The 16,561-nt window shown below is 43.7% G+C and overlaps 1 protein-coding gene across 1 annotated transcript in view; it reads left to right on the top strand.

Moving 5' to 3' along the window:
- LRPPRC (leucine rich pentatricopeptide repeat containing) overlaps nt 1-16,561 on the top strand; it is a 219,141-nt gene that overhangs the window by 154,374 nt on the left and 48,206 nt on the right. Inside the window, exons 26-29 of the mRNA XM_088477278.1 lie at nt 7,143-7,211; nt 8,196-8,286; nt 11,600-11,742; nt 14,864-14,936. Coding sequence (XP_088333404.1) covers nt 7,143-7,211; nt 8,196-8,286; nt 11,600-11,742; nt 14,864-14,936 — 376 coding nt within the window. The remainder of the gene's footprint in view (nt 1-7,142; nt 7,212-8,195; nt 8,287-11,599; nt 11,743-14,863; nt 14,937-16,561) is intronic.

Below are 16,561 nucleotides of genomic sequence, written 5' to 3' on the forward strand. Positions count from 1 at the left end.
ATTGGGTCACATATAGCGCATTACATTGTGCCATATTTCTCATACTGCAGGGTGTTCGCTGCATTGTATCATTACTATGACTTGTAGAGGAAAGAATAATAAACAGCCTCAGGATCCTGCCCCTATTCTTTTGTCCTGTAAAGCCTGCTCAGCGGGTTGGCCCCAGGGGAACTTTATTCAGGACGGGCTTTGCACTTATTGCGACACAGCCCCATGTCCCTCAGCCCCGGTGTCTCTGCCTCAGGGCCCTCCCTGGGCGGCCTTTTCACAGATGCTGGCTAAAATTATGGAACAGAGAGAGGTCCCTGTAGTGGCTCCCCCTGCCACAGCAGGTACTCCCTGCAAATCTTTTACCTTCCCCATAGGACATGCTGTCTACATCAGTACAGAGTTTGGCTGCTACCTCTACAGCCTTGCAGCAAATGCTACACAAGGAAAAGCCTTTACTTACTAAACCCTCTAAATGGGCTCTGTTTTCCTCCCAGTCCACTCAGTTATCTGATTCTGGCATATCCTCTGAAGAGGCAGAAGATGCAGACCTCTCTCACTCTGACCGTCTCTGGAGAATAGGAGCTAGATATACCTGCTCTTGTCAGAGCTGTAAAATCCATTTTGCTCCTAAGAAAAAGAATGCACAACAAAAGGTAGTTTTACCAGAGTTTCCTCAATCAGATCAGCTATCTGATCACATGAGTGAAGCATGGCTCATGCCTGGTAAAAGGTTTCAAATTCCAAAACTTTTCAGTTCCTTTTACCCTCTTCCGGCTATTGATTGCAATAAATAGGAAGATCCCACAGCGGTGGATTCTCATGTAACCGTTTGGTTAAAAATGCCACATTACCCACTCACACTGCTACCTCCTTGAAGGAGACTACAGATAGACATATAGAAGCTTGTCATAAATCTATTTACTCTCTTACAGGAGCTATTACTCATCCTGCTAGGGCTACGCCCTGGGTGGCGAAAGCCATTGAGAGTTGGGCAGAAGGGAACAACTCTCCTATGTATCTCACATTAGGGATCCATCCTCCTACTTAGGTGAGGCAGCTATGGATATGGCTCTCCTGGCCTCCAGGATATCTGCCACTTCGGTAGTGGCCCGCCGTATCATTTGGCTCCGTTCCTGGAAAGCAGATTCAGACTCAAAATGGACTCTGGAGTCTCTCCCTTATTCGGGGGACATCCTATTTGGTCCAGAGCTAGATAAAATTGTGACTACCTTGGCTGCTAACAAGACAGCGTTCCTGCCCTCTGCATATAATACAAAGCCTCGGACGTCATCCTTTCGGTCCTTTCGCCCTCAAGGAAAAGCCAAGGTCAGTCTTTTCTACGGCACCAGACGTCAGCCAAGGCCTCCAAGCCTAGAGCCAAACAGGCCTGGGCCACTAGACGTTCACCAGCCAAGTCTACGGACCAACCTGCAGCCTGACGGGGTGGGCCTCTCCCTGGGGGCTCCCTGGGTGGGAGGCCGACTACGTCAACTCGCCCAGGTTTGGCTTCATACCATGTCAGATGCTTGGGTAAGAGAAGTGGTCTCCCATGGATATGCCCTCTCCTTCCTGAGGCAACCCCCCACCCAACAGTTCTCTTGCACAGGACCTTCATTGGACTCAACCAAGGCCCTGCTTTCCTCAAAGCCATTCAGTCCTTACTGAATGCAGGAGTAATAATTTGGGTCCCCTCCACACAACGGGGCAAGGGCTTGTAGTCTACCCTTTTCTGAGTTCAGAAGCCCAATGGGTCTTATCGACCTATCCTCAATCTAAGATCTCTGAACAAATTTATCAGGGTGCCCAAGTTTCGTATGCAAACTCTCTCTTCTATTATCCTAGCTATGGAGCCTGAAGATTTTATGGTATCCCTGGACATTTAGGGCTCTTACCTACATGTACCTATAGCGCCTTCTCATCAACAATATCTCCGGTTTGCTATACTATCATTACCAATTTTAGGCTCTACCATTTGGTCTCTCAATGGCCCCTTGGGTTTTTACCAAGACCATTGCCGTTATGGCGGCCTCTTTTCGTCATCGAGGGATCAGACTGCTCCCATACTTGGATGATCTTTGGCTGTTGGCAAGCTCCCCAGAGACTCTTCAATGCCATGTACAGGTAACCATTACCAAATGTACGGTTAACTGATCAACTGGAAGAAGTCTTCCCTGACACCCTCTCAAAGGATGGTACATTTGGGAGCCCTCCAGGACTCTCGAGTACAGAGAATCTTCCTGACAGCAAACAAGATTTCAGTACTACAGTACAGACTATGCAGACTGCTTCACAATCGTAGAGTGTTGATTCACTTTGCAATGCAGGCCTTGGATTCAATGATATCCACCTTCGACATGGTGGAGTTCACCCAGTTTCACTCCAGGCCTCTGCAACACCTGATCCTTTCCAGGTGGAAAGGACAACCCCATCTGTTCAGATCCCAGAAGATAAGCCTTCCCCCAGAGGTTTGCCTGTCCCTAGCCTGGTGGCTACAGACTCCCCATTTGAATCGGGGTCATCCCTTTTGGATCCCAAACTGGGCTCTCCTCACCACGGACGCAAGCCCCCGAGGGTGGGCGCAGTAACCGACCAACACTCCTTCCAGGGCCGATGATCCCCAATTCGAGGCAATGCTGCCAATCAACATCCTGGAACTTTGAGCCATTTACAGACTCTCACTCTGGCCCAGAATACAGGCAAGTACAAGTACAGTCCGACAACTCCACAGCTGTGGCCTACCTCAGTCATCAAGGGGGCACTTGAAGTCAATCAGCAATGACAGAGGTGTCCCGCATTCTCAGGGCCGAACGCAATTTCCCAACCAACTCTGTAGAGTTCATCACGGGGTTTCTCAATTGGGAAGCGGATTTCCTCGTCACGACGTGCATGCAGGAGAATGGTCTCTACACCCAGAAGTCTTTCAGCTTCTGGTGGATAAATGGGGTTTTCCAGAAGTGGATCCCATTGCCTCAAGACACAACAACAAACTTCCAGTTTATGGAGCAAGAACAAAGGACCCTGGCGCGGCCTTCATAGATGCCTTGTCGGTAACATGGACTTTCCAGTTGGCATATCTTTTCCCTCTAATATCTCTGCTTCCTCGAGTGCTTCGGAAATTCAGACAGGAAAGAGGCACAGTCCTGTTAATAGCTACAGCTTGGCCCAGACGTCATTGGTACTCGGATCTTCTAAGACTCCATAGACATTCCTCTTCATCTTCCTCTACAAGTAGACCTGTTGTCTCGGGGTCCCTGTCTACATCCAGACCTAGCCTGTCTATCTTTAACGGCTTGGCTCTTGAGACTTCACTCCTAATGGCTAAGGGATTTTCTAGCTCTGTGGTCCAGACCATGCTCAGAGCACGTAAACCGGCCTCCGCTAGATTTTACCACAGAATTTGGCATTCATATTTCCAATGGTGTGCTACTCGAAACTATGACCCTCAGGTCTTTAGAGTTTCTCGAATTATTGCCTTCAGGCTGGACTGGATCTAGTCCTCCACCTAGCATCTGTCAAAGTGCAAGTTTCTGCTTTGTCTATCTGGTTTCAACGCAAGATTGCTTCTATGCCAGATGTCCACACCTACATACAACCTCCCTTTGTCCCTCCTGTTGCTCCATGGAATTTGACAGTGATGCTCAAAGCACTTCAGGAACCTCCATTTGAACCTCTGGAATCGGTAGATATCAAATGGCTCGCTGCGAAGACTCTTCTGGCTATAGCATCTGCCCGTAGGGTATCAGATTTAGCGGCGCTTTCATGCCGCTCCCCCATTTTGATATTTCATCAGGGTAGGGCTGTTCTTCAAACTCGCCCAGGCTTCCTTCCTAAGGTGGTTTCTCGCTTCCACCTAAATACAGAAATTGTGGTTCCTGCCTTTACTTCACCAGTCCTTTCGGCAGGTGAGGCCTCTTTGGATGTGGTCCGTGCTCTAAAGATCTACGTGGACCGTACTACTTTCATCAGGAAATTTGACTCTCTTTATTCTATATGGGTTCCACAAGAAGGGATGGCCAGCTAACAAACAGACTCTGGCCAGATGGATTCGCATGACTATCTCACAGGCGTACACACAGACTGGCCTTCCTGTGCCAACTACAGTCTCTGCTCATTCTATTTGCTCTATGGGTCCCTCATGGACAGCTGACGTGGCGCCACAGCTGAACAGCTATGCAAGGCAGCTACCTGGTCTTCTTTCCACACCTTTCTTAGGTTTTATGCCTTTGATAGATTTGCCTCTCAGGATGCTTCCCGCCCTTGAACAACTGCTTTGGGACATCCCCAATGTCTCCCTGTGGAGCCCTATGGACCCTGAAGAAGAAAATGAATTATGGTAAAACTTACCTTTAAACTCTTTCTTCAGAGTCCATAGGGGTCCACAGGGCACCCGCACTGACGCACCTGGCTTCTATGGGTTTCTTCTCTTTGTCACTTGTTTCCTTCTCTGTATGAGAGTGTGATTCTTCAGTGTACCAGTCTTCCTTCTCTCCTGTCCTGCTCCTGCCTGGGGGGATGTTAACAAAACTGAAGTGCCCTCAGGCTGTGGGCGGGGTATAGGGGGAAGAACCGAAGCATCCTGGGATTGAATCTTTGTTGTTGGTGTCCAGTCCTCCGGGTGCCACCTACACCCCAATGTCTCCCTGTGGACCCTATGGACTTCGAAGAAAGAGGGTTAACAAAGGTAAGTTTTACCATAACACTCATAATTTAAACTGGAACCATAAAATATACATTGCGGTTATTGATTTTTATTTTTTTTTTGGGGGGTGAACCCATTATTTACACAAATGCAGTATATCGATTCACTATCACAGTCACATCATTGAGGAGGAACTAGTGAATTTTTAAAGGCTTCATCCTTATGAATTTTTGTTAATCTCACAAAATCGCTGCTACCACTGTTTGTGTGATAGTCTTCTGGCTTCTTCTCACTCCACTCCATCTTGACTGCTCTCACCCAGGTGTCTAATGTACTTTTGTCTAGGTCACAGAGGCACTTCTTCTACTCCTAGACCTCTCTGGTGCTTTCAGCACATTTGACCACCACCTCTCCATTGAAACCCTTCATCTCCCTTGCTCTTTGCAGTATAATCCTTTCCAGGTTTACTTCCTAACTGATCGATCCTCCAAAGTCTCTCCCTCTGTCTTGAGTCCCCCAACGCTCTTTTCTGGGCACATTTATTTTTTCTCTTTACACTTCTTCACAGTTACTGTCCCCTCCCAACATTGCCTTCCCCTCTCCCTGGATGTCATTATTTACGCTCTGGTCATTTGTTCCTGCCTTGATGATTGCAATCTTCTCCTCTATGGTCTGCACTTAAACGTCTGCCCCCCCCCCCATGAAGTCTGTGAGAGGGGTATTATTTATTTAATTTTTTTTACTTTGAAAAACACCCTAATATTTTGAGCCCTCCAGAAAGTGAAAGAGCAGGCCACCTCATCATGTTTTAAATTGTTTTTCCGAAGTTAGGGAATGCTCACCATCAGACGTTAGAGAGTCTTTAGGGTTAGGTATATAGAGCAAACTATTTCTGGTGATAGCTCACGGATGCAAACTCGATATCTTGTAAAGTGGACCCAGGAATTGAGAGTGAAAAACATGGGGTTAAATACCAAATTGTAATGTAAAAGTGACCTTAGGCAACACTGATGTGTAACTGATAGACATTTTGTAACTTGTAAGACCATTCATTTACATTCAGGTGGCCAAGTTGTTACAAAGAAGCACTATGATGGCAGTGAAGTCCATACCAATCCCTGTAGATCTAAGTACCTCATGTAAATAAAACCAGGAAATAATTTTTAACGCCTTATGAGCATCTAGGCAAAGTAATGTATTTAAATATGGGGATTGTGAGGAAAGAGACCACTGTACAATTCTCTTTATGAATAGCTTCTTTAAACCAAAGCTAGTTGATGGTCTGTTAACAATGAAGAGAGGAAGAATAGATTACAATCTGATGACCATAATTTTTGCCAACAATTTAACAAGTTTTAATATGAGGTTAGTGAATGCAGTATTATAAGTGTGGTTGTCAAACACCTTATATTTTATTAACGTTTGTGGGAAAACATGTTTGTAGGTGAGCCAAGTTGGAAGTAAAGTTTTATAAAGTACTAGCATAGTTTTGAGACCTATGTGGGATTCCTGTGGAGATCTTATGATCTATCAATGTGACCCTTCATAAATGTAATGATGTTGCATACAAGCCCTTATTATGCTATTGATATAGCAGACTGAGTGATGGTTTCTTCGGTTTCCCTTCTGTTTTATGCAATAATCTTCAAGAAGACTTCTATCCAAACGAGAATTCAACAAATTGGAATCAAATATATAGAGTGCTACTTACCTTCGTGTGAATACTTTTTAAATCCAACAGGTCCCCTTCAAAGGCTCCTATAGTCTATATCAACATTTTCGTCTCTCTCCTATTACCCCATGCCTGACTTAAGCTGGGCATCCACTATACAATTTTCTGTAAGAAATCTGTCCAATCTGGCTGGTTGGAATGAAAACCTGGTAATGTATGGGAGCAAATGACATTTGTCCATTTGCTCACAAACACTGGAAAACAGACAAAAATGGTTGTTCAGACAAATTGGTTAAAACACAAATTTAGCCAATTTGAACAATTGTTTTTGTCCTTTTTTCAGTGTTTAATACCATATGATCGACTGTCATTAGCTCCCATACATTACCAGGTTTTCATTCCAACCATCCAGATTGGACAGATAGCTGACAGAAAATTGTATAGTGTATGCCCAGCATTAGACTGATAATGGTGCTTTAATTTCCCTTCTTTGTGATTTTCCCAATTATGGGGAGCAGGCCTACATTTGTAGGATATGGCAATACAGTGCTTGGACTATTGGAGGCTTCAGGTATATGGATTAAAAGTTGGTGCATCAGAAGGGAAGTATAGCACTAATTGTTAGCATCCATTTCAGCAGAGTTCCCAAAGTTAAGTTTTAAGTTTTGGGTGGATTTATTACTTGAATATGTTTATTGTTGTGCAATGAATAAAATGTGTTATCCAAATTACTTCTATTTCTTGAATAAAGCTACGTGTATTGCTCTTAATGACAATTTTTGATTGGGCTGTAAAATGGCAATGTGAGAGCATAGTATAATTATTTCTTTTATGTTTTAGACTCCTGGCTTGAGAGCACATTTGCCAAGGTTATCATGGTATATTGGTCGGTTCCAGAAAGCAAACCAGGTAATGTGTGGTGATTAATGTCTATATATTCATAATAAAGTGAAAGGTATAACAAAGTGTAACCTCTAAATGGCACCATTGTTAATCATTATTTATGATGTCCCTCATCGTTTGAGTTGGCTCAAGCTGCAAGCTATTTCCTTCCTGACTGTGAAAATGCCACTCTTACTCCACCATAGCTCTTTAGCGACAGACGCTTTCCTGGGATTTGCAGTTCTCCCCTATATGCCAACACAGGGGTTGATTCAGAGATTCACGTTGAATTGATATTCACGCAAATGTCAGATATTTTTTTCTTTTATATCTGCACAGGAGCCGCACTGCACATGCGCAAATGTGATCCTGCAACTGCGGTCGCAGTGCCCCGAAAGCCGCAGCATGATTGACAAGCTGCTGACATCAGGGGGCGCAACAGGGAGCATTCCCAAAAATGGGGAGCTTGTTGACCCTGTTTTCAGGGCGTGCCGAAGACCGCGGCTGTGTCGTCATTTGCAGTTTTACTGGCTTCGGCAGCACAGTTTTGCCGGACATCCTGAGTAACCAGAGGGTTACTCAGTTGTCCGAATGACCGTCGATGTTCAAGCAGTTGATACGATGCTCTGTCTTCAGACGCAGTAGTGGAACAGAGAAGCCGGCAGTGGTTGGCTTTTTTGTAAATTTGCTTTGATCATCCCCCTCTGAATCAGCCCAACAATTTCTGTGGGCTTCCACTTGTCAAACTGTGTAATGATCTCTCAGGAACCTACAAAGTGAAGGAACTATAAAGGGGTCCCACACCTAAGGGAAGTCTGTTGAGGGCCTTTAAAAGTCCTTCTTCCAGTTTCAATAGGACATCAATTTGCATAATGGGGATAGTGCACAACATCCAGGAGACCCATCCTTTTTCTTTAATGCCTCTATAAACTGTTGTTCCATGATCAGCGATATTGAATCTGTATAAACTTGCTTGCCACAAATATCTGTACTTATTGGTGTCATATGCAGGTTGACTTATTGGAGAAATGTGTCGAAATGTCTCGGAATCTGTTTGGCTGTGATAGAGAAGATATGTATTTTCAACTACTTAAGATATACGGTGAGGAGTTGTTTTTTTTTGTACTTTTTTTTTTACATTTTTATATTTGTTTTTATGGGGGGGTTGTATTAATGTATTAAATTGTTGATTGGGATGTTGTTGTTTTTTTTGTTTAAAACCAAAAAAGCAAATAGGCTAAGTCACACACTGTAATCTGTGTGTGTTTCACCAGGCTATAATAGGAAGAAGCAAAAAGGATCTGCAGTCCTTTTTGTTGAAAAAAAAAAAAAAAAGCCACTTAGTTAGAAATAACAATGCATTCTCAATAATGATTTTTTTCATGTGGGCTGTAAGGACGATGAGGCGTATGGGGTTATGAGATAATAAAGTGACTGGCTACCACGTCTGGATTTGGGGTAACTATGGTACATTTACACTGGTCACTGTGTAATTAAGCACTCGTCAAACACCGTCCATGTGCTATTTAATCTCTTCACTAAGTGACAGTTTTGTATCAATTAGTTATAGCTGTCTGCCTCTTAGATTTCTCTGCTGACAGTGTAAGTGTCATAACAGTGTCAACCAAAGCCTTACTTTATTGGTAATTGTCGGTGCCAGTACATTTGCTTGTTGGAACTGATAGATTATGATGGGATATTTGCTGTTTAGTGTTCAGTACACTCAGGCATATGCAGTGAGCAATGTACAATGCTCACCATCCTTCCCCAGCGGAATGGGTATGAAATACCGCCGGCCGCATGTCCGGCGGTTCGATTCCCGTCAGCGGCAGCCCGACATGAGCAGAGTTCGAAACAGCGGAAGCCCGACAGCGCTGGAAATCCCGATCGTGGGTAGGTGAGTATCTACTAACCTAACAACCCTAACCCTCCTTAGGGGTGCCTAACCCTAATCCCCCCTCTAAGTGCCTAACCCTAACCACCCCCTTCCCCACTGCCTAAACCTAAGTCCCCCGGGGGGGTGCCTAACCCTGTCCCCCCCCCGGGGGTGCCTAACCCTCCCTCCCCCTAGCCTAACCCTCCCGGGGGGGGTGCCTAACCCTAAGTCCCCCCCCGGGAGCCCTAAACCTAACCTTCCCCCCCCCCCGCGGCGCCCAGCATCACTACGATCGGGATGCCGGGCGCCGGTCTCCCGGCGTTGGGGAAATGCGGGCATCTACATCTAGACGCCCGGCATTTCACCCTTGCCAGGAAATGACAGTCGGGAAGCCGGCTGTCGGTATTTAGGCAGTCGGCTTCCCGATTGCATACCTCCCCAGCAGCAGGACACCTAACAAAGCAGCAGATTCAGTTGTTTTGGTTTTTTGAACTTGTTAAAAGATCATTGAAGGGAATGCTGACCAGTATCACACAATTAGGGCCTGATTTAATAACGAGTGAAATGTTTATCACTCGTTACTAATCTTAAATGGTGCTCCAACCAGTCAGCTCCTATACTGTCATTTTACAGGCTGTGTTTGAGGTGATTGTTTGGAGCACCATTTAAGATTAGTAACAAGTGATAACAAACATATCATTCATTATTAAATCAGGCCTTAAGTATTAGTAAATGGCAATACATTGTACACAAAGTAAATTGTATACATTTATATATAAGCTATGACTCTCGGTACATGAATTATCCTAGGGAATAAATAAATCCTACAATTATACATTTGCCCAACTTTTTGTAAAGTAAAGAGACAAGATACTATCATCAAGTAGGCAGAGTGTTATGTCTATTGGATACCCCTTTTATTTACAGACCAGTCCTAACAAGGGCCCTGATTCAGACCCACTCGCAAGCAGCTGTCCGCTCGCAAGTGGGTCGATGGTCTGCACTGAGCATGCGCACGACGGAGGGAGCTCCGTCGTGCGCATGCGCCAGACGCGACGAGCGAAGGAAAGCCCTTCGCTCGTTGTGTCTGATCAAAGGGGGCATGCTGTCGATGTTGATTGACAGCACGCCCCCTTTGGTGGGCGTGACGGGGGCGTGCCTCCCTGACGGGGGCGTTCCCAAGGGAATGCCTACCGTCAGAAGCCGGCCCACTGACATCACTAGTGATGTCAGTGGGAGTGATTTTGGCTCTGATAGAGCCAAAATCACTCCGGGCCTTGCGGTTGAAAACCTCAACCGTAGGCTCCGGCTCGCAGTTTTGATGGTCGCGATGGTCACGACCATCGCGGCCATCAAACTGCACGCTCGTATAGGCTGTGGGTGGTGACCCACAGCTATACGAGCGTCCAGGAGGACACTCCATTTTTATGGAGGGCGGCCCTCATTCAGAGCGTGCGCTCTGCTCAGAGCGTACGGCTCTGAATGAGGGCCCAGGTCCCTTGTTAAACCATCACTTAGGTACAGTAGGTCATATATTGTGCCCTGTGTTAGTACATAGACCTGTGACAAATTACCAGGGTAGTTTAGGGAGACATGCCTTTCAGTCTTAATGTTTTATTCCCATTTAGATTTTCTCAAAATCCATAACTTGATAATGTAAAACCAATTTTTATTTATAACCGTTCTAAGGCATACACTAAAGCGTACCAGATAACACAGCATTTATCACTAGTTGTTTAGTCTAGGCAGTGGGTTGTTCGCTTACAGATGGGCGATCAGACAGATCAGACAACAATAAAGATATCGTTGTCTGATCGTCCTGCATGTGCTGAATGTTCGATATCGAACATCCAGCACATGCACCAACCCCCAAACAACTATAACGACCTGCGATCGACTATCCCGGGTCCCTATAGTAACCAGGCTAACCTGGTTGATATCGACCAGGTTGGCCTGCATACACGGGCGATGGTCGATATTGACCATCCATGCCCGTGCATCGACCTTCGTTTGGGGGTTGGAAGGTCCCCAAAACAGGACGATATGATCGTTATCGTTCATATCGACCTGTTTAATCGTACGTGTGTACGTAGCTATATTCTGACCTCTGCTTGTAGTCTGCAAAAAGACTTGAGCCAGCCATACGCTGATGCTTTTTTTGTCACTGACTTGGCGCTAAGGGCTGCAGGTTCATTATGTAGTCTTTCCACCAATTGGAGCAGCATCTGTACTCACCAATAAAGGTAAGTTTTAAAGAATAAAGTATATGCATAAAACAAAATATCTTCAATATTATGTGAGAGTAGTTCATATTTTATTTTAGGATATATTTCCCAATATTTTGTTGATCTATAACGATATAAAAACAGAATATAAATAATTGAAATAATAAATATAGAAAAAATACATGAAGATCAGTATAAAAATGTATATTACACTATTTATCTCTAGGATTTCTTTCTTGCCTAATCTGTGTCACTGGTTAAGATGGTAACTCTTTAGACGCATGTGATAAAGTAACCTGCACTTTGTGTTCCAGATAAAAATAACGACTGGGAGAAAGCAAAATCTGTGTGGTACAAAATGAAGGAAGAAAATATTACACCCCAGGAGTCAACTTTTAAGTTCCTAAAATCAATTTTTGAGAAAAATGACCAAGATATTTTTTCACACATACCAGAGGTAACTGCATGTCTTGCATTGGTTCACAGAAAGCACCGAACTTCCTGTCTGGTTTGTTTTTCCTCTCTAATAGGAGGTCTTGCCCCCCCACAAAAACAAGTCAATCCAATATTGTAACATGCAAAAATATATGCCGTGTTTAGAAGTTTGCATTCTCAGACAGATCTTGAGATGTTTGATATTGTATTTACATAAGTTGCATTGCTCTGAATAAAAGTAAGATACATTATTTATAAGGTGCTGGGCAGTCTTCCTACAAATATGTATGATAATAAACAGTAACAAACACAATAGCATAATATGTTAGTGCAAATATATTTATAATACGTATATATCCTTTAATTTATTTTCTGTTTGTAAATGTACACACAAACAATTGCAAGTCAAATGGCAAGTAATAAGTGACTAACAAATATGAAATAAAGACATATTTACATTCGAGGTATACAAGAAGGTGAGAAGATCTATAGGGTGGAGAGGACCCTGACCTTACAGTATAGAGGGATTGGAATATTGGAGAGAGTGGGAATGATGGGAGGAGCAAGTCGTGGGACTGGTCAGGGAGATGGCGGTGGGGTAGGCAGTAGTGAAAAGGTGGTTTTTGAGAGAGCACTTGAAACATAGAAGTTTGGGGAGAGTCGGTTGAGCAATAGGTGGGGAGCTGCATAGAAGTTTTGTATTAGAGGAGAGATGCATGTCCTAGAAGAAGCGGAGAGGTCAAGCTGGGCTGTAGCTCATGACTAAGAGATGTATGAAAGTAATAGGATGCCAGTGAAGGGACTGCATTAGGGGTGCAATAGATCAAGAGTGAAGTGTCAGGAACATTAGCTCCACTGTTGCATTCGGGAGGGATTGAAGTGAGGCCAGCTAGGAGGTGATTGCAATAGCCTGGATGGAAGCCGATAAAAGGCCAGGGTCTTGATTATGGGCCTCTGATGGATTACGGATCGCTATTGCGAAAATATGCTGATGTTTGCAATCTCAATGCCATCACAGCCTAACTTAAGGACGCTGCAAAACCATCGGTAACATAGAGTACCATCGGAGCCTCACGCACACTTACACAAGGTCTAACCTTACTCAGAAATTGCTAACCTCATTGCATGCAGTGAAAGCCCAAGCTGCGTATGGTATCTCAGTGGATAAATTATGCACGCCCCTGTAACTGCTTGCAAACGCACTGGCACGCCTGTGTTTCACAGATAACCCCCCCCCCCCCCTGTCACCACCACCAAATGGTCACTTCTTGCCAGTCACTCTGCGATGTGTCTGCTGTGATTGCAGTCCCTTCGCGAACTGCGATGCATACCCAACAATCATCCGTCTGCCTGCGCAATTGCAGTTGTGATCGGCAATGAATCAGGCCCTATGTCTCTAATTAGAAAGGGGCATATTCTGACTATGTTATGACGGAGCTGGTGACAGGGACTGCGAGAAGGACTGGAAGTGTGAATTGAATCAGGAGTAGAGTCCATGACACAAAGTCAGCTGGCATGAAGAACAATGGAGAGCATGGTGTCAATTGCGAGTGAAATAATTGGAGGGGTAGTCTCATTATTAGAAAGGGCAAGATGATGAGCTCACTTTTCAACATACCCGTAAAAAGTGGGAGGCACAAATAGAAACCGTTGTAATTCCTACACCGTTCACCTGATTTGGATGTAATTACCCTCAAATTAAATCTGAAAGTCTGCAGTTAAATCACATCTTGTTTGTTTAATTTCAAAGCCATTGTGGTGGTGAATAGAGGCCAAAATATGAAAATTCTGTGAATGTCCCAATATTTATGGACTTGACTGTATAAAAAAATAGGAAACCATAATTATTTGATTGCGACAGTAAAACATGATTAATTTTTTGGGACAGTTGCAATAATATAATCATAGGCTAGAAAACGGATTTCCTGTTGGAATCTAAAAACACCCTTTGCATAGATTAGTTCACCAGAAGCATAAAATCTAGACGTTCCAGTATAAAAGTCTCATCGTAGATGGGCATGATCTGTAATAGAAGGATTCTTATGTCAATGGTGGCGGATATACTGTAAAGGTCCAAAGTAATAACACAGCTGCATTTGCTCAAGTCAGCATGTTGGCTTTTCCAGCACAATATGAGGCACCGCACAGGTTGTGACGAGAAGGACGTCGGCAACAGTACGTGTAGCAAGTCTGCACAACCATGGAAACAGTTGAATCTGAGCCATCAAAGTAAAACTGTAGGTCAGTTTCATCATAAGGCATAGGTAGTGCAATGTGCTTAGGAGTGGAGTCTCTCACATGGAATCGATGCTTTTGTTGTTTTTTTAAAAAAAAAAACTTTTTAGAAATATATTTGTGTAAAACTTTTCAGTGTACTCAAAAGATTTTAGTGATCTAATTAACTCTTTTGGACATGTCCATCTATACCTTAATTATATGTATTTTAATTGTATCATGAGCCCTTCAATGCACTGCGCTGCATTATGTCACCTATGTAATAATTACCAAAGATATTAAAGAAAAAGAAGGTGAAAGAAAAATCCTTGATTGTTTCTTAAGGTGGGTACACATCAGACAATCAGCAAACGATGCAATGGTCATCCAGATTTCTCTCCAACTCCGGGACAAACTATATAGTGCGTACACACTGTGCAATCTTCCGTTCGATAATTCTTGCATCGTTCGGTCGTTAGATTGTTAACTATATAACCTTAACATATCGCCTTGTCGCCCAGTAGTGTGTACACAATGCATGATTTGAACAAAATCGTTAATGAGATTTTTCAGATTGAGCTGCATGAAGGGGCGACCTGAGGATGCGATGGACGGCTTAACGGGAGCATGTATAGTGCATACACACTTGACAATTTGAAGTCCCAATCCTTTGGAATCGGGCAAATCATTCAAAATATCATGTGTACCCAGCTTTACAGAAAATATATTATTGTATTAGTTGATTGCATCAGTATCACATAATCCGAAATATGTGAGATAAGTTATCTTGTAAACCTAAAAGGCTTATTACTTCTGTGCAGTGGGCATTTTCTGGAATGATTGAAAAAAAAAAAAAAAAAAAAAATGCAAAATGGCCTATTTGATGCCTGACCTGTTTTGTTTTTTTGTTTTTTTTTTTCATTTGAAAGTATCAAGATAAAGAAGGAATCAATGAATTTTGTAAAGCAATATTGGATTACTGTAAGAATGAGAACTTCTATGGTATGTATTTTCGTATACTCTTCTTTCTACTAATGTAATCCTGAAAATTTGTATTTTGTTTTTAATACAACTAAAGGTAAAATACAAGTTAATCTATTATGAAAAGTTACAGTACAGGAGGGCCGGATTGGGACTCAACAATGGACTTAGGATTTAAAGTGCACTGGTCTACCTGCTGCAAGCTCCCTGTACAATATTGTTGCATACTGAGGGAGCAGTAAAACATAAAGTATCAGCACAAACAAACTTCCCTGGAATCAAATAAGTGTGTGTGTATATAATCTCCCAAAAAAGAAAGCAGACTGAACTCCTCCATTGATGTGAAAATAGGTGTATTAAGTTCTAAACATCACATATACAGTTGACTTTTTAAAGTCGTGTAGACCTTTTCTTCACATGTCCTGAAGAAAAGGTCTATACGACCTTGAAACGTCGACTGTATATGTGATGTTTTGAACTTGCTTGTTCGTTCAGTGAACCAAACGTGATCAAGAACACAAAATAAACACAATATGTGCCTACCGTCAACCTGCACACCTTTATTCCGAAGCGTTATATATAATGACCCAAAGTCCGGTACTCCCATAACACCTGCAGCTGCTTGGGTGCCCTTCCAAGCAAATGTAGATATCGGCAAGTAGGACGGTGGCACTAACAGCAACACAAATAACCAAAGATACAAGTCAGTGTAGAGCCAACGTTTCAGACAGTAAGTCTTGATAAAAGGGAGCTCTACACCACAGGTTCTCAAACTCGGTCCTCAGGACCCCAAACAGTGCATGTTTTCCAGGTCTCTTCACAGAATCACAAGTGAAACAATTGGTTCCACCTGTGGATCTTTTAATATGTGTTAGCCAGTAACGAATACACCTGTGTGCCTGCCTGATGATCTGGAAAACGTGAACTGTGTGTGGTCCTGAGGACCGCGTTTGAGAGCCTCTGCTCTACACTGATTGTGTCTTTGGTCATTTGTGTTGCTGTTAAACTTGGAGTGCCGTTCTACTTGCCAATATCTATATCTCTAGTTGGCCCCTTGGTATCACCCTTTAAGACTTTTAAAGACTTAATCTGAAACATTGGAAGAATATCTTTAAGCACTTAAGGACTTTTCTTCTTCAGGGTCCATAGGGATCCACAGGGATACAATGGGAAAATGTGGTTGGAGTGATCCAGGCACCAAACAGTTAAGCTTTCAGCTCCCAGGATGCCTCTGGTCCTCCTCGACATATACCCCGTCCCTGGCCACAGGCATTCAGTTTTGAGTCTGGTGCGGCAGGATTCAGACGTACCTTTTTATAACAGGTAGATTTCTCAAGCAGTCCCAAGCTTTTTATTTTATGTGTTATTTTATTTTACTTTAGAGCAAGCAGCGCTAGGCGTCCTAAAGGTGCCTGTGCTGCTGCTCCACCTACCCCCGCTAGCGGCGATGCTTGGACCCGGGACTGTGACTAGAAGCACAGGGATTCAGGTAAGGTGGTTCCCCTGTGGCGTCAGGGATAGTGGCAGCGGCCATGTATAGTGCCAGTGCACCCAGGGGATGGTACAGCATAAGGGAGGTAGGTTCTCCCCGGTAGCCCCTCCCCCAGCCCAGACGCTGATCCAGCTGAGGTTTTCCCGCGTCTGGG

The sequence above is a fragment of the Taudactylus pleione genome, unplaced genomic scaffold (assembly GCF_031769625.1).
Source record: "Taudactylus pleione unplaced genomic scaffold, aTauple2 ptg000201l, whole genome shotgun sequence".
NCBI classification, from domain to species: Eukaryota; Metazoa; Chordata; class Amphibia; order Anura; family Myobatrachidae; genus Taudactylus; species Taudactylus pleione.